A 24,313-nucleotide genomic window follows, 5' to 3' on the forward strand; every position below is an offset into this window, starting at 1 on the left:
AACATCCATCATAATGATGTAATAGATTCAATACATGAAGCTAATACTTGTATAAGCAAATAATTGCCACATGAAGCCAATTATTTCCTTGTCTGGAAGTTGGTATAGCTTAAGCCACAGCCCACTTTCTAGCTATGAATAGGAAATACAGGTCCATTTCAATATGACAAATATACCTATTACATTCTACTTAAAACATAATAAAATCTCATTAACTTATATTCTAACAACTCAGGATTCATCCTAATTTGATTACTTCTCTTATCCTCTTTAAGATAAGTGTGACTTCAGTCATATTTGTACACATCTTCCTACTCAGATGACATGGAAGCTCACTCACCCTTTTCTTCCTATGCAGTCAGAATCAGCCCTCAATTGACCTCTTTTTTCCTCAGGGCTGCTTCTCAGTAAAACAGTATTATTTTATTCTTTCTATTCTCTACATCTAATTTCTCCAATTTTACAAGCATTCTAAGTCTGCTTTCAGCCTTAGTGTCATCAAAACCTTAAGCTAAAATTACAGCCTCAGTGAAGTTCATCATTCAATAAAACACGGAATGTTGATTTTTGTTGTTGTTGTGTAAAAGTTCAGTGAGACTATAAAAAAGACAATCAAATCAAATGTGGTCAAACTTAATCTGCTAACTCCTGGCTAGTTATGCCAGCCCTGTCAGCCCAGTTTCTTCCCCAACTTCTCCAAATATGTAGCACTTTCATTATGTTCTTGTTCTTCTTTTTCTCCATTAAAGTCCAACACACACAAAACTTTATAATTCTCCTCCCCGACCTCTATTGCCTGTGAATAACTAGTTAACCAGTTTGTAATCAGAACTATACTTAGAAGTGTTACAATTCATTCAAGAATTATTCTCTCATTCAGATTCTCCATTAATGCTGACTGATACTTTCCTCTTACTTGGCCAAATTAGTGATATTCTTTATGTATAAAATTACTAAGAAAAATGTCACAAACAACTTGTGTTTGTATAAAAACAAGATATCAAGAGCAAAGAAAAATCTTGTGGGGTATTATTTTGCATGCTATAAGCATCTTTATTTGTAAGAGATTAAATATGAAAAATGATTTTACTGAAAATTAAATGAGAAACATTCAGTGCATTAAGTGGCTTAACATATTCCAAATGTACCCAAGACACTTGGTATCCAAAAGGCCATAGGCTTCTTCAGTTCTTATGTCCATAAATTATACTTAGCTCTATACACACACAAGGACACACACCTATTTTGGAAGGGAGAATAAGTGAGGAAGGTGTTATGTGAACATAGGAAAATAAGCACTCACCATTATTGCAATATAGTGCCTGTATGGTAGAGGAAGGGGACCATCCATGCGCAACATGTAAAACTGGCTCCTCAAGAAAGACTCCAGGTACTGAGTGTGTAAACTCATGACCTGTGTGATGTTGTCCAGACGACCGGATGTAGAGTATTCTTCCACGAGAAAGTTAGTACGTTCATCCACTGTGTTTGCTTGGGCAACCTGATAACCAAGAAACACAAAACAAAATGACCATTGATACATAAACACACCCTTGGTTTATATAAATTATGTCACTATTGAAGCAAATGAATATTCATTTGATATTAACAGACACTGAAATTATGCAGTTACTCATACTGGCAACGGAAATAAAAAAAGAAAGCACCATTCATTTTTGGCTCTGGTACCACAATTTATTAAACAACAAATGTTAAATTATCAAACATTATACACACAGCTATGAATGAAGAAAAGAAGCTTCCATCTGTTTTGCTAGGCATATTAGGTAGATTCTTCAGGGTCCATTTGCCTGGCCATTGTCACACCAATGTGTGGTAGCAGCATCTGATTACATACATTTACAATTTCATCTCATCAGCCTATGACGATAAACACATCATTTTTAGACTAATATTTTCAGTCTAATCCTTTGCTTGCTTTTGTGATTTAACATAAAAAAAGCTTTCTGAAGTCTTTTCAGGGACAAAGGCATATATAATAATTTGTAGAAAAGTGTTAATTGAAAAATTAATGAGGACACCAGAATACTGTCATTCCTATTTTGAGCCTAACAATAATAATTACTAAAAACAAGGCAAGTTATTAAAATGGACATTCTCCATCCTAGGAAATCAAAAGACTTTTCTCAAAAATAGATTATTTACATATAGCTTCATACACAATGACAGTTTGGGCATCACACCAAGAACTGGCTCTGAAGGTGTTAAGAGTTTATTAGCACCTTGTAAAAAGACTCAACCCTGTGGGAGTTAATGGACATGAGATGCATAATTCTAAGAGTGGTTCCTTGTTTATTTGTATTTCAGAATTGGAGTTCTAGACTTATTTTAGAGATAAGGAAACAGATTTAAGATTAAATTCAAGCTCATGCACTTTATTAATAGCAGTCTGGTCTAGAATCCAGATCCCCTAAAGACTAGACTAATGGTCTTTCCAAACATCCACACTGCTATTAAGAAACTGTTTACTCTTCAGAGCTGGCTTCGCAGTCTGAAAAATTAGTACACATTATACAAAGGCACTACTGACTTAGGGAAATTTAATCCCAAAGGAAACATAATGTTTGAAAAGTATAAATTGTGAGGAAATGTTAACTACGATGGTGTCACTCATTATGGAGCCAAGTATACTTTGATTTGCTCACTTCCCCACCATTTTGTCAACTACAGGGACCAAGATAGTTAAAAATATAATGGGATCCAGATGAACCACATATAATTAGAAATAGAATATTTGTTATTTTTGTTTTGCTTTCCCCAGCATAAGTTTCTTCTAACTGGATGCCTAAGATATATTAATAGATTCATATGATGCAATAGATCCTAAAAACCAGATTATCCTCAAATATATACTGTGAAAAATGACTATGCTTCAGGAAGTCTTTACATGTAGTAGGCAATTTAGAGCAGCCCCAAGCTATCTGAGGAAAACAGGCATAAGCAGGACAGCTTCACCAGTGCATGGTGCATCGTCCTCACCCAGATCAGCTATTGTCACTGAGCTCCCGAAATGTTACTGTCACTTTGGATTTGCACTTAGGTGGGAAGGTCACTAAAAAGGTGGTCTGATGATTAAAGAACTGTTGACTATGGCAATGATCTGGTATTATTCTATTTCTACTAGTCCCTTCTTTTAAGACAATAATCAGCGCTCTGTAAATATTTGTGAAGCTGAAAAGAAAGTATCTCCATGGTTTTCTGACATGTGAACAAGAAACTCAAGAGCAAAATTCATTCCTACTTTCATATTAGCAAGAGATATTCTTTGATACAGTTATTTTTAAATCTTACTTTTTATATTTTAAGACAGATAAACTTACTTCCTTCTCTGGAATAAAGGCACTTGGTCCTCTTGTCAAGGGTTGAGACACTCTGATTCTTTTATCCTATTTTTAAAAGAAAAGTTTTATGTATTAATGATGACTTTCTAAGAAATGTTAAATTTGTGCACATTTATTGCTAAGGTACTAAAATAAAGAGAATAAATAATTAAATTAAATTATGTGAGACCAGAATAAGTGTTGGGTCTCAGATCAAAGAAAACCCATAGGGCCACTGTATGGATAAGATAATGGGGCAAACACCTACCACAGTGCTAAGTGCAGCACAGCCTCCTCAAAATGTCATATCCCTTAGTCACAGTCTACACCATAAACTTTAAGCCCATATCTGACATGCCTGAAAACCATTAACCTCCATAATAAAATAGTGTTTTATAGTAGTATACTGTTAGACATCAATTTGAAAACTAAATAAAAGGTTAAATTCAAAGAGGATTACATAACAACCCTTCAAAGCAATTACCCAGTCTGCTTTTTTCCCCTAAAACAGCAATAAGCATATCTAATATGAAGTTTTGAAACTTTAAGAAAAATGTAAAAATTAGAGAAGGAGAGGTTAGTTCAATATAAAGAATGGGGAATATAGTAATTCTTATTGTTCCACTTGCTATTCTATTGGTGGTATTAATAAATGACAGATTGCCAATGGTATGTCTGAATGCTGATTTTTTTTAAGTTTTTAAAAATTTGTTAACTTTTTTAAATTGAAAAATATTTTAGTATCCTCATTTAAGTGCGATATAAGCCATAAAAATTCCAATCAGAGAATAGGGCCCTTCTTCTCACCCTCCCTTTCTCCCCCCATTACTAGGTAACCTGAGTCTTTTTTGGTCTTTACAATCAAACAGCCTATCAAACACAAAATAGTTATTTAAATCTCTTAAATCCTTTACTTCGTTAGGAACCAGTTACAAAACAAATTGGTGAAAGTAGGCAGTCAGGCATTTAACATGATTTTTTTGAGCGCCTAATCAGATACTGTGATAGACTTTGAGGATACAGGGTGAGGAAAACAGATATGCTCTCTGCCCTCATGAGCTTTGCACACAATCTTCATCAATTTTGGGAGTTTTATTGAAATAAATATATTAAACAATAATACTCTTAACCTGGTAAAGTTTCAGAAATAACTAGGCATCTAGGTTATATTTACAAAATGATGACAAAGGCCTCAATCTCCTGGTCAAGTACACTGGAGGACTGAATGTTAAGAGGATGAAGTCAGGATTCCAATATTGGTATTTCTTGTCTATGTCAACCAAATCTAGACTTACCCAGAAAGATAATTTAAAGGAAAATAACAGGTTTCTCCCTTTTGCTAGCCTCGATAAGATAGAAAAAAAAATTTCGAACACTCTCTGTATAACTCAATGAACTACAAGGTTAAAGTAAGCTATGATTGCACCACTGCACTCCAGCCCGGGTGACAGAGTGAGACCTCATCTCACAAAACCACCACAACAAAAAACTTAATGAAGTAGTATATGAAAAGCAATTTTCTGGACGACTATTCATTTCAAATGAACAAAGCAGCTGGAAAAACTGATTATGAGGAAAAATTATGATTATGAGGTTTGAGGAAAAAAATTTCAACAGGGAGATAAATCAAAATCTTTAAATAATAAAAAATACATAAAATTTAGAGAACATGTAGAGGGAGCAAAATATAAACTCTTTCACGTTAAGATGGACAATGGGATTTTGGAAACAAAAAATGATTTATTAAATTTGTTGATAAAAATCACAATTTGATACAGTTAGCAACTAAATTCACCTTTAAATGTTTGATATTATTACTTTAAATATTTTCCGAAACAGGAGAGATTTAAATCTGAAAAAACATTTTCATTATAAATGGAACTGAAAGGTACTGCACTTACATGAATATAACATCTCTTAGTGTTTAGCAATTGAAAAGAAGCAACTTGAACTCAATTTCATTTGTGTCAACACTGATTTCTTCATTTATTTAGCAAACATTAATTGAGCATCTACAATGTGTTAGGCAGTGAGGACACAAATAAGAACTAGATTGGCAGAATGCATACAACCAGCTATGGCATATGACATATAGCAGATGCATACAAAAAGTGATGAAAGAAGACATCATTTTAGCAATTATCATTTATTTAAGTCATTTGCCTACTGTTGAACATTTTAGTTATATACAGTTTTCACTATTATAAGTAATCCTGTGATGAACACCTTCATATAAAGAGACTTGGGACATATTTTGTTGTGTTTACGATAGTTTCTTTAGGAAGATTCCCAGAAGTGGACTTACTATGGTTTGGGTTATAAATATCTTTAAACTTCTTGTTGCTTACTGCCAATATGCTAACAAAAATGTCTTACCAATTTTATTTTCATCGGCTGAGAAAATGTCCACTTAACTCACTAATTTTAAAAGTAAAAAGCAGCATTCAAAAACGTGTTCGAAGCATTTTATTGTATGCTTATTTGTAGTAAAAAGCTCTTAAGCAGAGATGTGGATCAGATCTGTGTTTTTAATAGTGTTGAGGGTGATGTAGCCCCTGGGCCTGAGAGGGAAAAATCCCAGCTGGGAAGCTCTGGTAATAGTCCAGGAGAGATAAAATATGGCCTGACCTAAAATATTTGTTTATATACCGAACATAAAAGAAAACTAACACAATTTTTAAGTTTTAACATCATGTATTCTTCCTCAATTATATTTTTTAATGTTGCCATTTTTGAAATGATCAGCCTAGTTTCTGCTTCTGCATAAGGAGAATCTTTTCTGGCAAGGACTCTACTACTGTATTGTCTCAGTTGGCTGCTCTGTCTATTCATAGGAAGGTGAAATACAATTTTAAAAATGATCAAAGCAGTTCATAAATTCTACTCTAAACACATTTCATTCTGAAAATTTGTTTCCACCCACTTTTCTATCTCTGCATGCTTTTAAAGTCAGTAAGATCAAATACAAAAGAAATAGGATAGGACTATATCCAAAAGATTGATTTTTTTTTTAAGATAAGACCATAAGCTAGAGTTCTGGTCAAATTATAATGCCTTTCCTCCACCTTTCTTTCAAACCCCAAATGTCCAAGGACCAAGTTCCTACTTCACTCATACTAACTTTTCTAAAGTCCCTAGACCTACTTCCCCAACATGGTAAGCATCAGCCACATATGGCTAAATTTAAATGAATTAAAATTAAATAAAGTTAAAAAACACAGTTTCTCAGCCACATTAACCACATTTGAGGTGCTCAGCAGCCACATAGGACCACGTGTACTCTACAGGACAGTGCAGACATTTCCATCTTCCGCTGAAGACAGTTCTACTGGACAATGCTGCTCTGGACTCATTTGGTTTTGCTTTTTTAAAGTTGTATTTTCAGACATTTTTATAACTTTTTGAAATGTTAAATGACTGCTCTGCAGAGTTATTCATTTGATGGTCAAACCTACTCAATCCCAGAACCAAGCATTTTAGTGTAATTGCAGAAATTCTCTGAACCAATCAACCTATTTGTCCTTTTTGGGCAAATTAGGAAGACAAAAAACTATCAGCCAGTTCCAAGGACCCTTGTCTCAATTTCTGCTTACATTACAGTCCCCAGAAAAGTATCAAGGGCACACTCACTTTCCTTCCTTCTTTCTTTCTTGTGGTAATAAATAAATAAATAAATAAATAACACCCAAGGTTTACCCTTTTAAATTAAGTGTACAACCCCAGTATTGTTAACTATATGCACGCTGTTGTACAGAAGAGGTCTAGGACTTTTTCATCTTGCATAACTGAAATTTTATTCCCATTGAACAGCAACTCCCATTTCTCCCTACCCCTAGGTCTAGGAACCACCATTCTACCTTTTGCTTTTTATGTAAACACAGTCTTTAGATCACAGCTGAGATTCTCCCTATGTAATCCCCTGCTTTCTTACCTCTTTGCACAAGTCAAATCTATCTCCTTCTGGGCAACTCTCTCCTTTTTGGGCTTCCTTTTCTTTTCTTTTTTTTTTTTTTGAGACAGAGTTTCGCTCTTGTTGCCCAGGCTGCAGTGCAATGGCACAATCTCGGCTCACCGCAACCTCTACCTCCCGGGCTCAAGTGATTATCCTGCCTCAGCCTCCCGAGTTGCTGAGCTTCCATAACACTTTACCACCCAACCCAATAACTTCTTTGATCATTTACTTTTATGTTTCCTAGATGTTCTTTGCAACTCCTTCCTTACAAATATTGATTCTTTCAAGTCAGTGTTCTCTTCTATGGCTACCATATTCTTTACACAAAACAAAATTCTACTCAAATTCGTTATGGTGACTATATTGTAGGGAAGACAATGGAGCAGATGAATGATAAAATAAGGGCATATGATATGAAAATGAGCAACCCATGGAACTGCCTCCTGAATCTTTTTTATCTAGAGAACTCGCTAGCTCTTCTCTGCCCTCCAGTCTGGCTTTGGGTATTTCGTGACATAACGTGGATGCAACATTAGCACCTTAAAATCAACATGTTTAAGACGAATCTTCTATCTCAAACCAGCTGTTCCTCCTCACTTTCCTCTGTGGGTTATAAAATCACCATACATACCAGCAACTCTGGCTCAGATTCACAGTTATCTTTGACTCTTTATCCTAGGGGCCTGCATTCAAATGGTTGCTAAATCCTATAACTGTCTTTTACCAACTAAATCTTTAAGTCATCCTTTCCACACCCCCTACTCAGTTGTAAGATTTCTCTCATGCCAAGAAACCTTTTCCCCTCACAAGTGAGAATAATATCAATTCTAGACTGTAGCTTTCCCCATTATTGGGAAGCTTTGAGAATATACCACATAAAAATGTAAAACCCACAAAGCATAATATAAAATAAAATATTTTTATTTTTCTTCTGCTTATTTTCCTCAATGTCAAAAAAATGAACCCAAAACTAAAACAGCTATATTTTCTCAACAGATGCTACTTGATTAGAAAAATTCAAGGATTGCTCTATGCTATGAGTGAAAATATGCAGTGGCTGCACTAATTTTGAGGAATAATATTGCTATGTTTTTCTCTAAGTATTTAAGCTAAAGCTACTCTCTTATTTTTGGGAATAAATGAGTTTGATCAGTTAGTCAAAGATCTAGTGAATCTTATACAGTGGCTTTTAAATAATAAATCTTATTTCTTTCCATGAAAAACCAAAACAAGTCCTTGCATTTCTTTCACTTCACTAGTCACAAGTGCCTATTTAAATTTAAGCTGATTAACATTAAATAAAGTTAAGAATTTAGAGTTCAATTGCACTAGCTACATGTCAAGTGTTTAACAGCCACGTGTGGCTAGTGGATACCATTCAGGATAGTGCAAATCTAGGCTATTTCTACCATTGCCAAAAGTTCTATGTTATAGTGTTGCTTTGTAATATTGTTCAGCTGCTAGGATAATGCAAAGATATAAAATGGCTACAAAATCAGGAATAAACATAGCATAATAAACATGTACTAAAGTACTTTCATAGAAATAAAAGATTGATTTGAATGTTAAAACTGAAAAACCCAATAAAACCAACCAATTAATCTTAATAACAGAAAAGTTGAGAGATACCATTCTTCAGTCTTAATTTGATGACAACTTTGAAATCACTAACTAAAAAGAATGAAAGAAATTCTCTAAAATGTTTACTTGAGTTTTTAAAAAAGAATATAAAAGTACTTAAGAAATTTTAAACAGTAATAACTTTATCGTGATTTGTTTTCAGAATTAGCTATTTTTCATGAAATCCTATAATTTTAATCAAGAAAAAACTAGTTATAAAATAGGAACTCACACTTTCTATGTGTCACTTGTATGTGCTCTAAGAGATTATTTTGTAAGGTTTATAATCTCAAGAATGTTACCATTAGGAAAATTTATTTTTACAGATACCTCATTATAGCTGAAAAAAGTTACGCTTGAAATTCATCAGTTGAGATTATGCCTATTAAGTAATTATCTGCTGGAAAACAAAACACTGAAAGGATGAGGATGAATTATATTTAGAAAATCACTTATTTTGACACTTAACAGCTAAGCAATTTATTAGATCCCTTTAAAGGATATAAATTGATCCCAATAGAAAATTAAGATACTTGTATTTGGAAGTTAGAAACTCTTTAAATTGTGAGTCTTTAGGAGTAATCAGCAAATTACTTCCAAAAAGACTGGCTTCCAAAGAAAATTAATTGCTGCACTTTAAGCTATTAAATGCTTTAAAATAAATTATTAAAATTAATTTTCACTTATTTTTCAGTGTATTTTATTAAAAGTGGAAAAGCAAAATCATACATTTCCATCCACTAAAATGTAAATGTTGCTTATAATTTACCTCTGTAAGGGAGCAAAATGTGTAATTAATTTACATAGAAACACTTAAGGATCTTTTTTTAAGGAAAATCTGTTCAACATATAAAAAATTCTGGTAAAGTAAAATTTGACTCCATAGAGAACACTAACCCTACAATTTTTAAAGATATCCTTAGAAGATAATTTAATAATGCCAACATTCTTTAATACACTACAATGACAAAATGTCTTAAATGCAAAACACATGCCCCAAACAAAATTTTTAGGTACGAATGTAAGAAAGCCAATTGAAATGGTCTATACAAATGGTAAATTCAGTTTTTGATCCTCCTTTTATTGTTATAGATGTTCCATTTTGGCAGAAACACTGCAACAATGACAACGACAAAAAAGTAGGTATAAACAGGCAGCTCTATGCTACGAAATAATGCTGATGTAACCGTAGGTGAGAAAACAATGGGTTTTAAATGAATTATAACGGATTGGTACTTTTACAGTAAACTTAACTTTAAAGCCCAGTCACTAACTGGAACATAAATTCGGTTCTCACTATCTCTAAAAGAAAAATCCAAAAGATATTTTTAAAAAATGTGACTTCTATACCATATTAAAATATGTATTGATGTTCACCAGATTATAATAACTGAGATCCAAGATTATTCCATAAGAAAAGATCTAAAAGCAGAAAATGGCAATGGCACCAGGGGTAAGAATGTTTTAAATTACACCAGCATCTCTTCTCTTACTTGAAGCTAGAGTGGTTCAAGGAACCACTGAGGATCAGAAGCCCAGCAGATATTACCGGGGTGTCAGAAATTCACTGACACTCCAAAGAGCACTCAAAATTCTCCTTCATAATGGGGAACCTCATCTAATCCTAAGGGCCTGAGACTTTAACAGCGAACTCCTTTTAACTGAGCTATTAAAACCAAGGCTATCAAGTCCTTCCTGCAACAGTTTTACCTCTGGATAGAGTCATTTGAGGAACATAGGAAAGATCTTGTTACTAATAGTGTGAAATCTAGCCTTCTTCAACAACACATACGAAATTCGATTTTTAACTTGAACTCTCAAAACATTTCCACTCAAAAGTACTAGAGTTATCAACTGTATTATAGCAATTTCTTTACCTCCTCTCTCTCTACTGAATCATCAGTTCCTTGTAGGCCGGTCGGTCAGTACCTTGTTCATCTTTGACTACTTCAACCTTAGAATGGTGTACATGTGAGGTAAACTTCTGGTCTAGTTTTTACAGCTTTATGTAATAACGGTCATTTGCATAGCACTATGTTTTTCTATTTCACTTTTCCAAAAGAATGAGTTCTAAGAAATAATACGAGATATTATGATTAAGTAACTTTCATTTAAAAAAAAAAACTTGGTGTGCCATTTGGTAAGAACCATTACATAAATTTTACTTGTTTTACTAACTGTGAGCCCAAAGCTACACAAGCTCACCTAGTGAGTACTCTGGAAATGGCAGCCATGAGTACTGCTATTATTAGTGGAAACTGGCAGTAGTACTCATTGTAGTAGAAGCAGTTAGGTATTTAAAGATGAATGGATTCATTCCAGCACTGAAAGAATTAAAATGAATGAAGAATTAAAAATGTATATCCATATAGCAAAGGGCAGCTAATGAGTTTAATTTGCAGTGCAGTATAACTGAGTTTCCAAATAAGCTTTTGCTTGGCTAGTAACAAAATCGCTTAATTTTTACTCATCAGAACACGTAGTGAATTTGTTCAAAGTGCAAACAAGTTGTTATATTTATACACTGACTATGGAATGACAAGCTTCTAAAAACAAAAGGACCACTTCAAGGTAGCTCTAGAACCCTGTATGACCCCAGAATTATACAAATCTACAAAGGTAGAAATAATTAAGAACAAATGCTGTAGGACAGTCTTTAAGCTACACCATTAGCACTATACTACTAGTTAGTCCTTTAAACTGGAAATAAATCTAAAATCACATTCATGTCCAGTGTCACCCAGAGGCAAGTGACAAAGAATACACTTTTTCCACTTTCCATGTAATGCCACAGAGTGATGTAAATCAAAGCTACAGTTACCTGTAAATTTAAAAGGTAATTGGTAGTTTTAAAATGACTTGTCTTTTCTGTGCTGTGTGGAATTTAGATATATTTGAACCGGTGTATTCCTGAGGATCTGCCTTCCCTTTTTCTCTCTATTGAAATGCTATCCATACTTCCTTTAAGCCCTGTCTCAAATACCAACTCCTTTGGTCTTCCTTCTCTCCTGCCAACTCCTAAGCTTTCCTATGAAAGCTTTAAATTTATTTTTCTTAAGGTTCAGTTATATTGTTTCCCTCTCTTACAGCTATTAACATATATCATTATCTTATTGCTCCTTTCAGACTATAAGCTCCTTGAAGAGTATAATCAATTTCTAACACAATATCTGTAGTATTACAGCTCAGCAAAGTGAAAATAATAGATTCTCATATATTTTTTGAATTGAATTAAGGAGATAGGAGTCTGGCTGTAGGCTCTTTCATCCATTTCTCCTCCTTGAACAGAACAAGAACATCCTGTGGATTTAAGGAAATTAATGTTCTCTGTATTCTTATTAGAAATACCCATAAGTTAAACCAATATATAAAACACAGTCCTAAACATCAATCTACTTACTATCTTCCATGTGCCCTCTGGATGCCTATTTGTTTATTTTCTTAGTTATTAAAACAAATAGTATCTACAATTTCCCATAATTTGTACCACTTTCTTAAAAATCAGTAATATTCCATGCTGTGACACTAATCTTGGGCAACAAAGCCTCCTGTATAAGCTTTTAAGTGTTGAACACTTTTTATAGAGCTATAGAGCTACAAAATATAGCTGTTGAATATGCTAGTAAAATTTTGAGCTAAAGCACAAGAAAATGAGGAGAGAACTATAAATCTTAGTAGCTGAGATAATGCAAGTCCATAATAAGCACTTAACTCATTGCTTCCTTATTAACATAAAGCCAGCATGCTTTTCTACCACTAATTATAAGATCTGGTCCCAAAAAAGTATTAAGAAGGTCTTTCTATATGAATAATTTTTTAAAAGTTTCTGTATTGTGTAACAACAAAACTTCACCTTGAATTTTAGAAAGCTTTACCTATTAAAATAATGTCTCAATTAGATGAAAAGAAATTAAAATTGGAAGTTTTAGAAAGTAAAGTTCCCATTAGAGACAATTATAGTTATATAACATTCTAATATTACTCAGTAGATGGTTAATAGTTACTAGTACTTTTGGAGAAACAAAAATATGCTGTGAATGTAGTTATCTTGGTGTCTGAGGGAAAAGTGGAGTTTTAAATCAAGCTTCCATATTCAGCATCTACCAGCTTGACTACAGTATTATAAAATCAAAAGGCTTTAGGTTATTCCAATGGAACAGAATGACAGGATGGTTTTCAGATTTTTCAAAACACAATGATAAAATACAAGTCACTTGCTCAGCTTAGAGGAATCAGGGAAATATATTAAATGCATTTGATTTCTAGAGATTTACAAAACAAATTATAAGCATTTAGCCATATGGAAACCAGTACTTCTTTACGCACTGAGTCAGAAATAATAATAACTCATGTTCTCATTTAAACTGAGAAAGTACCTTTCACACAGCCTCCCAGGATCACAACTGTGTAAATTCAAGTATATTTGATTTTACTTTGAATTACATTAAACTTCAGTTTTAATAAAACTTAAAAGAACAGAAGTCTTTATTCCTAGTTTTAAAAGGAGCAGTCACATTTTCATTTTTACCTGGAATAGAATGAACAGATCTGATCTGTACAGTAAACGCACGAAGACATCATTTCTGCTTTATTTTGTCAATCCCCAAGTCTATAAGCAGAAAAGTACAAGATTGTGCTTTAAGATACACAGGTAAACTTAAAACCTACTGTAATCAGAATTAAAACCATTCCTATGCTCATTTAAGTAAACAGTTCACAAACGTCTTGATGTCAGGACCTCTTTATAGTCTTAAAAACTATTGACCCCTCTGCTTCTGGGCAAGGAGTGGTTTGCTCGTATGGACATCTGTGTCCATGTGAAGAGTAGCGGTCATGTGGCTCAGATTTGTGCTATCCAGCAGTATGTCTCCAAATCCCTGGTAGCCTATTGCCAGAAATATGTAAATGAGGCTTCCAAGAAGCAGATCAAAGACATCCTCATCCAGTACAACTGAATCCTGCTGATAGCTGACCCCCTTGCTGCAAATTCAAAAAGTTAGGAGGTACTGCAGTTATATAAGAATGTGTCCTTATATTTTAGAAATATATACTAAAGTATACAGCAGGTAGAAGAAAATGAGTTTTGAGATTTAATTATTTCAGCAGCAATAATAGCAACACAGGATTGATGAAGTTAAGAGTGACAAAATCTTCCCAATATTAAATTTGGTCATGGGTTTATGAAGCTTCATTACACTATTTTTTCTGCTTTTGCATTGCTTGAAATTTGTATAATTTTTTAAGTGACTAGCAAGGTACCTGAGATAAATAGGCATTTAAATAAATGACAATTATGACAACAAAGTTTTTATAATTTATAATACAAGTTAATGAAAAATAAATATTAATAAACCTTACTAAGATTGAAATTAAACACTGTAACTTTTAAAAAGAAGAATTATTAATTCATTTGACTATTTTCTTAAAACTCTGTTATGTACTGAATGTTCCTGTCTACCCCTCAAAATTCGTATGTTGAAATCCTAACCCCCAATGTGATTGTATTAGGAGGTGGGGCCTTTGGAAGGTAATTAGGTCATAAGAGTAGAATCTTCATGAATGGGATTAGTGCCCTTTATAAAAGAGACCCCAAGAGCTCCCTGGCCCTCTTCTGCCCTGTTGAGGACACAGTGCAGACAGCTGCCTATGAACTAGGAAGCAGACATTCATTAGACACAATTTGCTGGCACTCTGATCTGGGACTTCTCAGCTTGCGGAACCGTGAGAAATAAATATTCATTGTTTCTGCCACCCAATCTTTGGTTTTTGTTATAGCAGCCTGCATGGACTAAGACAAGCTCATTTTCTGGAAAGTCTTGAACTAAGTACTTGAAAATACAAAGATAAATGAAGCACAAGGGCTGACTTCAAGGAAATGCCTGGTAAATAAGTATGGATGCACAATTACAATGTATGTTAGGAGCTATAATGGGAGTAACCAAAACAGGAGAGCCTCACTCTGCCTGCAAGAGTATGGACTAAAACAGCCTTCCAGATGAGATTAATCTTGGGAAGGAGTAGAAATTTGTCGGGATACCTAGAAAAGGATAGTTAAGTCTATGTGGATACAACACCACCAGGAAAAAGAAATATAAAATACAAAGACATGACACATCGAGGGAACTATGTTGTTCTACATGATTCCTGAAACTTTTTCAGGGAATAAGGCTAGAGACATAGGCAAGAGTCACATCACGAATGTCAGAGTAAAGAGCTTTGATATTATATAAACAATGGGCAATAGTAAAATAATTATATTTGTCTTTTAAGAAAATATTTCTGACATCCATTAGAAAGTCGAGTGGGGTGGGGGAGGCTGGGGGAAATATGAGCTATTAGTAGGCTACTATATTATGTAGGAAAGAGACGATTTGGGTTAATTAAGCAGTATAGATTAAGGAAAAGGAATTATATTGACAGCTAGTTAGGAGACTAAATAGAATTGAGTGACTAATGGAATATCAGGGTAAAATAGTGAGAGAAGTCTAGGATTCCTCATAGAATTCTGAATTAGATGACTCGATGGATGAATAATGGTGACACCAACTGATATAAAAGAAATCCACACAATAAGGCAGCTTAGATTTAGGTTGATACTAGCAATCCAGGGATTATGCTTATAAGACAGTAATGTGGAAGGATATGGGTTTCAAGGAGATGAAAGCACTGTCAAGAATCAAGTGTTTCATTATTTTAATTTGCATTTAAAGACCCAAACTTTTATTATACATTACACTCTAATATTTAATAACAACTTTATACTAGGTTATCTCACCACCTGTTCACAAACTTCTCAGTGACTCTAATTTGCTTTCCATTTCTACTACTACTACCTCAGTTTAGCCTATCATTTTATCCTTAGCTTATTGAGGAGGTGGAGTTGGGGGAAGGACAGCAGAGGAAGAAAGGCAAGATCTCCAACGTTCTGGCCCCAACCTAACTTTTCAACTTTTGTTTTCCAAGTGTTCCCTTATATGAACACTTTACTTCACATAAGCCTCAACACAGTTCCTAAATTCTGTATATTTTGACTCATTCAAACCCACAGCGAGTTTTCCCGTCTTCCAGATTCCCATTTATATGATGCCTGGTATCATTTTGTGAAAGAGAAGATAAACCTCTTTTATATACCTTTTATATAAAAGTGTTTATCTTCTCTTTCACTAATTTAATTATAAAAGAAGTGTTCTATCTTAATGACTAATTCAAATCAGGTGCCCAATAAATGTTGCTTGATAACATACTATTTCTATATATTACTCAGCTTATTATACATTTAATGATATTAGAAACTATTTTTCTAATATCTAACAATAACCACCTTAAAAGGTTTTTTGGCATCCTGGATTTATGCCAGTACTAAAATACACACACACACACACACACACACACACACTCTTATAATTTAATAGAGTTACTTCACAACATCCAAAGTTTCTCAATTCCTGTTTTGGCAAGAAAATTCTCAGAGTGCAGTTTTTGATAGAAAGAAAAAGCTATAATTATGCTATAATTGAGATCTGTGAAAGTAATTATCTTCTAATAATCACAAAGACTTCCTTTAATTTGTCATTCTCCTGATATCTCCTCCCATTTTCCAGATTAGTTTGCATACAGATGCTATTCAGGCCCTTTTCTGTTCTTTATCTTTTTTTTTTTTTTTTTTTTTTTTTTTTTTTTTGAGATGGAGTCTGGCTCTGTCGCCCAGGCTGGAGTGCAGTGGTGCGATCTCGGCTCACTGCAAGCTCTGCCTCCCGGGTTCAGGCCATTCTCCTGCCTCAGCCTCCCGAGTAGCTGGGACTACAGGCGCCTGCCACCTCGCCCGGCTAATTTTTTGTATTTTTAGTAGAGACGGGGTTTCACTGAGTTAGCCAGGATGGTCTCGATCTCCCGACCTCATGATCCACCTGCCTCGGCCTCCCAAAGTGCTGGGATTACAGGCGTGAGCCACCGCGCCCAGCCTCTTTTTAAAGTAACTTAACTAAGGATAACAGGATTTGTTATCCTTAGCCTGTACTTAAGGTTTCAGTGTTAGTGTACTAAATCAGTAGTTTTTCAGTTAACTCAAAATAAACAGTCATTCATATCACCTAAACATTACTATTATTTTTTAGACGGAATCTTGCTCTGTTGCCCAGGCTGAAGTACAGTGGCATGATCTCAGCTCACTGTAACCTCCACCTCCCGGGTTCAAGCGTTTCTTCTGCCTCAGCCTCCTGAGTAGCTGGGACTACAGAGGCATTTTTTTGTATTTCTAGTAGAGACAGGGTTTCACCATCTTGGCCAGGCTAGTCTTGAACTCCTGACCTTGTGATCCACCTGCCTCAGCCTCCCAAAGTGTTGGGATTACAGGCATGAGCCACCACGCCCCGCCAACATTACTACTTTTTAAGCACTGAAAGGCCATCAGTAAACACCAGAGGCCTGCACTAGGCATTCTAAGTTTAAAACACTTTCAAATCAAAGAAATCAACCAACCAATCAGTATGTACCAACTAAATTCATTGTTAAGCAGCTCACGTAATAGCTCTTTTAAGAACAGAAAGTATAAAAACTGCCTAAACGGGTTTACAAACTACTTGGTAAAATTAGATATAGACACCCAAAGAGTAATAAACAAAGTAATATATAACTGAATGCTAGAGGTAAGGTGATAAAATGAAAAAGGTACTAAAACCTGAGTTATTTTCCCTTCTTAGCACTGAAAGGATCAGTGCTTTGTTCATCTTTCAAGGAATTAATTTTCACATTTAAAAAATGAGAGACATTCCATGAGGCCTTTTTGCATTAACATTCTATGGTTATACAGAATGCTGTGAAAGATTCTAAATGCTGGTAGAAAGTTTTCATAAAGAAAATGAGCTAAATGCTTTAAAATTACTTTCCCATTATTTTGCTAGTTTAAAAAATGTTTTCTTATTTTAAAAATAATTTTACTTAACCTATTAATAAACTGATACGTTCTGGATTTTTGGTAAAATGTTTTAAAACCAAGATTAGAAAAAGGTCTATTGTAGATATGTATCATATAATATAATATAATTTACATAATTTAATAGCAGAAGAACTGTAATTTTAAATATGTCTAAAATTCTCTTCAATGTTCTATACTATATGTTTTGTTTTGTTTTGTTTGTAGAGACTGGGTTTCATCATGTTGCCCAGGCTGGTCTCGAACTCAAGAGTTCAAGTGATCCGCCTGCCTGGGCCTCCCAAAGTGCTGGGATTATAGCCATGAGCCAACACGCCCAGCCAATTTATGTTCTTCATAAATGATCCAGTGAACAAAGCATACCATACTCTAAAATAATAATAATAATAATTATCTATTTATTGTCAGGATTTATGGTATTCAATGATTTTCTTCTTTCCTTAGTTTGTTAAAAAAAATGAATCAAGGTATTATGTTAAGGTATTTTATGTAAATGGTGAGAGTAGTCTTTTAAATAATCTTTATATGATTAATAACCTTTATAATCTAGTAGTATGAATAACTTTTGAAAGTCCTCACAAAATAACATATGGACTTGTCCTCACATATTTTTATTTTAAAAATATATTAAATAATTTTAGCTCCAGCATGAAGTATTACTGGGCCTGTATATATTAGTGAGGTTTAACTTTACGTAACTGTTTTGTAGAGAGTTCATATAATCATGACAGGACTTCAAATACAGCTGTTCCTTCCCAAGAATGTAATCTCCAAAAAATACATTTTTTTCTTCTAAAAGAAGAGCTGCATGATCATCAGTGTGCCAAATGTGTTTATAACACAGAGCATATGGGTTGGCTGGTAGGTAGTAATTCCTCACTTAAATGGCTACCACTGCCTTTCTTCACAGAATTGAAAAAAACTACTTTAAATTTCATATGGAACCAAGAAAAGCCCTCATATAGCCAAGACAATCCTAAGCAAAAAGAGCAAAGCTGGAGGCATCACGCTACCTGGCTTCAAACTATACAACAAGGCTACAGTAACCAAAACAGCATTGCACTGGTACTAAAACAGATATATAGACCAATGGAACAGAACAGAGGCCTCAGAAATAACGCCACACATCTACAATCACCTAATCTTTGACAAACCTGACAAAAACAAGCAATGAGGAAAGGATTCCCTATTTAATAAATGGCATTGGGAAAACTGGCTAGCCATATGCAGAAAACTGAAACTGGACCCCTTCCTTATACCTTATACAAAAATTAATTCAAGGTAGATTAAGGACTTAAACATAAGACATAAAACCATAAAAACCCTAGAAGAAAAGGTAGGCAATACCATTCAGGACATAGGCACGGGCAAAGACTTCATGACTAAAACACCAAAAGCAATGGCAACAAAAGCCAAAATAGACAAATGGGATCTAATTAAACTAAAGAGCTTCTGCACAGCAAAAGAAACGACCATCAGAGTGAACAGGCAATCTACAGAATGGGAGAAAATTTTTACAATCTATCCATCTGACAAAGGACTAATATCCAGAATCTACAAGGAACTTAAACAAATGTACAAGAAAAAAACAACCTCATCAAGAAGTGAGCAAAGGATATGAACAGACACTTCTCAAAAGAAGACATTTATGTGGTCAACAAACATACGAAAAAAAGGCTCATCATCACTGGTCATTACAGAAATGCAAATCAAAAACACAATGAGATACCACCTAACCCCAGTTAGAATGGCGATCCTTAAAAAGTCAGGAAACAACAGACGCTGGAAAGGATGTGGAGAAAATAGGAATGCTTTTACATTGTTGGTGGGAGTGTAAATTAGTTCAACTATTGTGGAAGACAGTGTGGCGATTCCTCAAGGATCTAGAACCAGAAATACCATTTGACCCAGCAATCCCATTACTGGATATATACCTAAAGGATTATAAATCATTCTACTCTAAAGACACATGCACATGTATGTTTACTGCAGCACTATTCACAATAGCAAAGACTTGGAAACAACCCAAATGCCTATCAATGATAGACTGGATAAATAAAATGTGGCACAGATACACCATGGAATACTATGCAGCCATAAAAAAGGATGTTTGGCCAGGCATGCTGGCTCACACCTGTAATCCCAGCACTTTGGGAGGCCGAGGCGGGTGGATCTCCTGAGGTTAGAAGTTTGAGACCAGCCTGGCTAACATGGTGAAACCCCGTCTCTACTAAAAATACAAAAATCGGCCAGGTGTGGTGGTGTGCACCTGTAGTCTCAGCTACTCAGGAGGCTGAGGCAGAAGAATCGCTTGATCCCAGGAGGTGAAAGTTGCAGTGAGCCAAGATCACACCATTGCACTCCAACCTGGGCAACAAGAGTGAAACTCCATCTCAAAAAAAAAAAACAAAAAAAAAAAAAGAAGGATGAGTTCATGCCCTTTGCAGGGACATGGATGAAGCTGGAAACCATCATTCTCAGCAAACTAACACAGAATCAGAAAACCAAATACCACATGTTCTTGCTCCTAAGTGGGAGTTGAACAATGAGAACACATGGACACAGGGAGGGGAACATCATACACCGGAGCCTGTTGCGGGGTAGGGGGTTAGGGGAGGGATAGCATTAGGAGAAATACCTAATGTAGACGACAGGTTGATGGGTGCACCAAACCACCATGGCACATATATACCTATGTAACAAACCTGCACGTTCTTCTTGCAAATGTGTCCCAGAACTTAAAGTATAATTAAAACATATATGTATATGGCACTCTACCTTGAAAAAGAAAATTGCTTATGAAGTGGTTACTGCAAGGCCTACAGCCTGTAAGTTATGAAGCAGCAGCAGAAGGATGATCTGAAATAAGACGGAACAATGTAACACCAGATATGAATGGATGGAGCTCATAACACACTGGTGAACTAAGGTGGAGGGTAGATGTTTGAAGTATGTATCCTAATACACAAAATTCACTGATATGCTCAAGTCATTCCCTAATACATCAATTAAAACAAATTTGCATTAAGTGTTATAGCAGAACCGTGAGCATTTTGCATTCTACCACTACATCACTTAAGCATAGCTCTTATTAAAACAGAAAGGAAGACTAAAGAAACTTATTATTCCAATATACTAGATTCAAGACTCTTTAATAAACAGTCTGTATTTTTAAAAAGTTAATTTGACAAAGTTCACAGGCAAGATAAAGGGAATGAGAAAAACCCAAACTTGGTAAATCTGCTTTTAATTAGGACATAGAGTTCATTATAAATAATACTCTATAAACATTCTTCTTCTTTATATCAAAGGTTTGGCCAGACTAAAAAAAAGGAAAAAACAAAAGCAGCTAGTTTACAATTACGCTTGCATTATGTGAAAAATTCAGAGAAAAAGATACCCAGCTTTATCAAGAGAAATGATAAGATGCTCTGACACAGTTATAGTGGAAAAGAATAATAAATATCCCAGATAATCATTAATTACTTCCTGGTGCATAGAAAAGTATGTGTTAAAACAATAATGACAAACCAAGTTTGCAAATTCTAAAGTTGTAATCAAGTAAACCAGCAAAATTTCTATTGACCAAAAAGTTTTTATACATTTTTAAGAAACATAGATAGTTAAAATTACTCACAGAAACACTGGTCTTTAGAAATGATGATCAGTAGACCATTCCCTCCAAACAGTAGCAAAATCCAAATTATCTTAATATTCATTCTGCTTTTAAGAGCTCTTAAAGAGGAAACCAAATCTCTTACCTCTCTCTATAAAGACTACGTCAATCAGCTCTCAATCAAGACATGCAAATGTATTTACCTGTATCAGAGTTTGTGGACAAATAAATGGAAATAGAATCATCAGGGGACTTGGATTAAAAACTTTGGCAATTAATAATAAAAATGTAAAGGTAGTTCATTTCTGAGTTAGAAATGGGGTAAAACATCACATTTCTATATGCTTTCCTTTTATTTCTGGACATCAAGAATTTCTATAATATCTGGGTTGAAGGAAAGCAAACATAGAAGAAAACAGTCGGGGGAATGGTTGTTAATAGTTTTAAACAAGTTACCTTGTGTACCTAATGATCTCATATATGAAATCAGGATAATAGCACATACCTCCCTCATAGGGTAAGTATGGTATAAGGCCTAAAATTGAGGTCCAATATTATATGATCCCTTGACATCTGGTAAAATTGGGAGGACCTTAAATGTTAATTGCAAGTTCCCCTCCCCTCCCCTCCCCACCTTGCTCATGGGCATAAGGTCCTCTGGTCAAACAGCTCACCTTCTCAAATGAACCAGGTGTAATTCCCACTTATTCCTAGGTGGCAGGTTTCAGTTCACTGCCAGTTCATGCAATTATGTAAACAAACCAATCATAGCTTCATGTAGAAACTTGGGGCATCTCACCCTCTTCATTCCAGAAAGCCTGTCTCTCACTGCCCCTGGTTGTTCATTCTGTTCCAGAATACAACTTCCAAGTGCACTGCATGGTGTACAGTGTCCTTTTCCCCTGGACTGTGAGTATATGTGACTAATAAACCACTGTTGATCTCATCTGTCCAGTGTTGGGTATTATATGTTCAGCCACCCCCATGACCCAAGAGTGGCAGTCCCTCCCACAGCAGTGGGTGAATAGAAGGCTATTAAAATAGGCAGTGAGAATATTATATGAATAAATATCTGTAAAGCTCTTAAGAGTGTGACATTATCTATACAACTATAAAAGGCTCACGCCTGTAATCCCAGCACTCTGGGAGGCCAAGACGGTTGGGTCACGAGGTCAGGAGTTTGAGACCAGCCTGGCCAATATGGTGAAACCCCATCTCTACTGGAAAAAAAAAAAAAAAAATTAGCTGGGCATGGTGGTGCACGCCTGTAGTCCCAGCTACTCAGGAGGCTGAGGCAGGAGAATCGCTTGAACCCGGGAGGCGGAGGTTGCAGTGAGCTGAGATCATGCCACTGCACTCCAGCTTGGGTGACAGAGCAAAACTCCATCTCAAAAAAAAAAAAAAGTAACTGCTGTTATTAGAATTATGCAATACTGAGTTCCTAAGTATAACACAACTAGACAACATGTTTAGAAATTGCCTTACAAGCTAAAGAAAAGATTTACACAATAGGCTGGGTTTAGAAAACTATCAACTGGCTCAAAGTAGGTCCTTAATTCGATATTTTGTTCAACAAATGACCCATCCTATTAGAAATGGAAAATAAAATTGGAAAGTAAAGCCACTTAAGTAAAAAACACCCATTTATAAAATAACTGGTTATAGATACTCTATAATGTTATCTATAACACATTTTGCATTTTTGAGAATTAAAATATATATTTTAAAAAATCATTAAAAATAGTCCAATGAAACCACATACCTAAGCCTTAAACATAAGAACAAGTATTTAATATTTAACTACACTTCTTTTCCATACAGTAATGTATTAAATTAATTGAAACATTATCCATGCTTTCACAAGTGAAGATACATAATAATCTATTAACCTCTACAAAAAGTCAAAAGGTATAGTTTTCCATTTTTAGCTATCTTTATAGTTATTTAGAAAACATCTTTCTCTCTAACCACACAGTAAGCTCTCTAAAACCTAGGACAGACCCCATACCTCTTTTTTAAGTCTTCCAAAATCCTAGTATACATATTAATTAAATAATCCTAAAATTACATTATTTTATAAAGTAGCTATCTTTTTCTATTTCAGTTCCTAATAGATAATATCTCTAGATTAACATACAGTGCTCAGATTATATATTTAAGTTCCTGAAATTTATACAGTTTTATTATCTACCATATGGTATAAAAGTAGAGCAATACAATTGCAGCTATCTCTTGAATTCATAATTAAGGAAAAGAACTAATATTCTGATGAAATATTAATAAGCACATCAGATTCCTAAAGAGAATGATTGATATGACAACATAAAGAAATATGCTATAGATAGGCACAGTACCTTCATTCATTTCCAGATTGTATTTATCTATGTCTATGCATCTGAGTCCTCATTAGCCTCCTACACACACATTATTATTCCCTTGGTGATTTACCCATAGCTACTTTGGATATCTATTAAACCTGTGAACATTTGTCTTTATCTCAATGCATCTTTAATTTGCCATCTCATTTGAATCTGCTCTCTGTACTATCCATCACTTAAATTATCTGTTCTTCTCTATTATTTCAAAACAGTAATAGCTTTTTAAATTTTTATAAAATATGTGTTTATTGTTAAAAACAAAGGACAATGAAGAGAAGTAGATGGTAAAAATAATCTCCTGTAACCCTACCACCCAGAAACTAATACTGTTAATTTTGGATTCCTTCCTTCTGTATTTATCTTTTTTTAAATGAAAACAAAAATCCTCATATTCCTAAAAAATATTTTAAAAAACTTGGTCTTTTCCAATCAATAACATATTATGGATGTCTGTCCACTTCCATACATAGATCA

General features: G+C 34.5%; 1 protein-coding gene across 6 annotated transcripts in view; it reads right to left on the reverse strand.

Moving 5' to 3' along the window:
- Window positions 1-24,313, reverse strand: part of SESN3 (sestrin 3) — a 68,106-nt gene that overhangs the window by 24,581 nt on the left and 19,212 nt on the right. For 4 of the 6 annotated variants that reach the window (XM_055283337.2, XM_055283335.2, XM_055283338.2 and 1 more), the window contains exons 2-3: window positions 3,342-3,407; window positions 1,304-1,501 (exon numbers count right to left, since the gene is read on the reverse strand). In XM_055283337.2, the coding sequence (XP_055139312.1) occupies window positions 1,304-1,411 (108 nt within the window). In that variant the 5' untranslated portion in view covers window positions 1,412-1,501; window positions 3,342-3,407. Of the gene's footprint in view, window positions 1-1,303; window positions 1,502-3,341; window positions 3,408-10,790; window positions 11,006-11,118; window positions 11,238-24,313 lie in introns of those variants that run through there. The other 2 variants (XM_055283336.2, XM_063642051.1) reach the window with 2 other exon arrangements.

Source organism: Symphalangus syndactylus, chromosome 6, assembly GCF_028878055.3.
Source record: "Symphalangus syndactylus isolate Jambi chromosome 6, NHGRI_mSymSyn1-v2.1_pri, whole genome shotgun sequence".
NCBI classification, from domain to species: Eukaryota; Metazoa; Chordata; class Mammalia; order Primates; family Hylobatidae; genus Symphalangus; species Symphalangus syndactylus.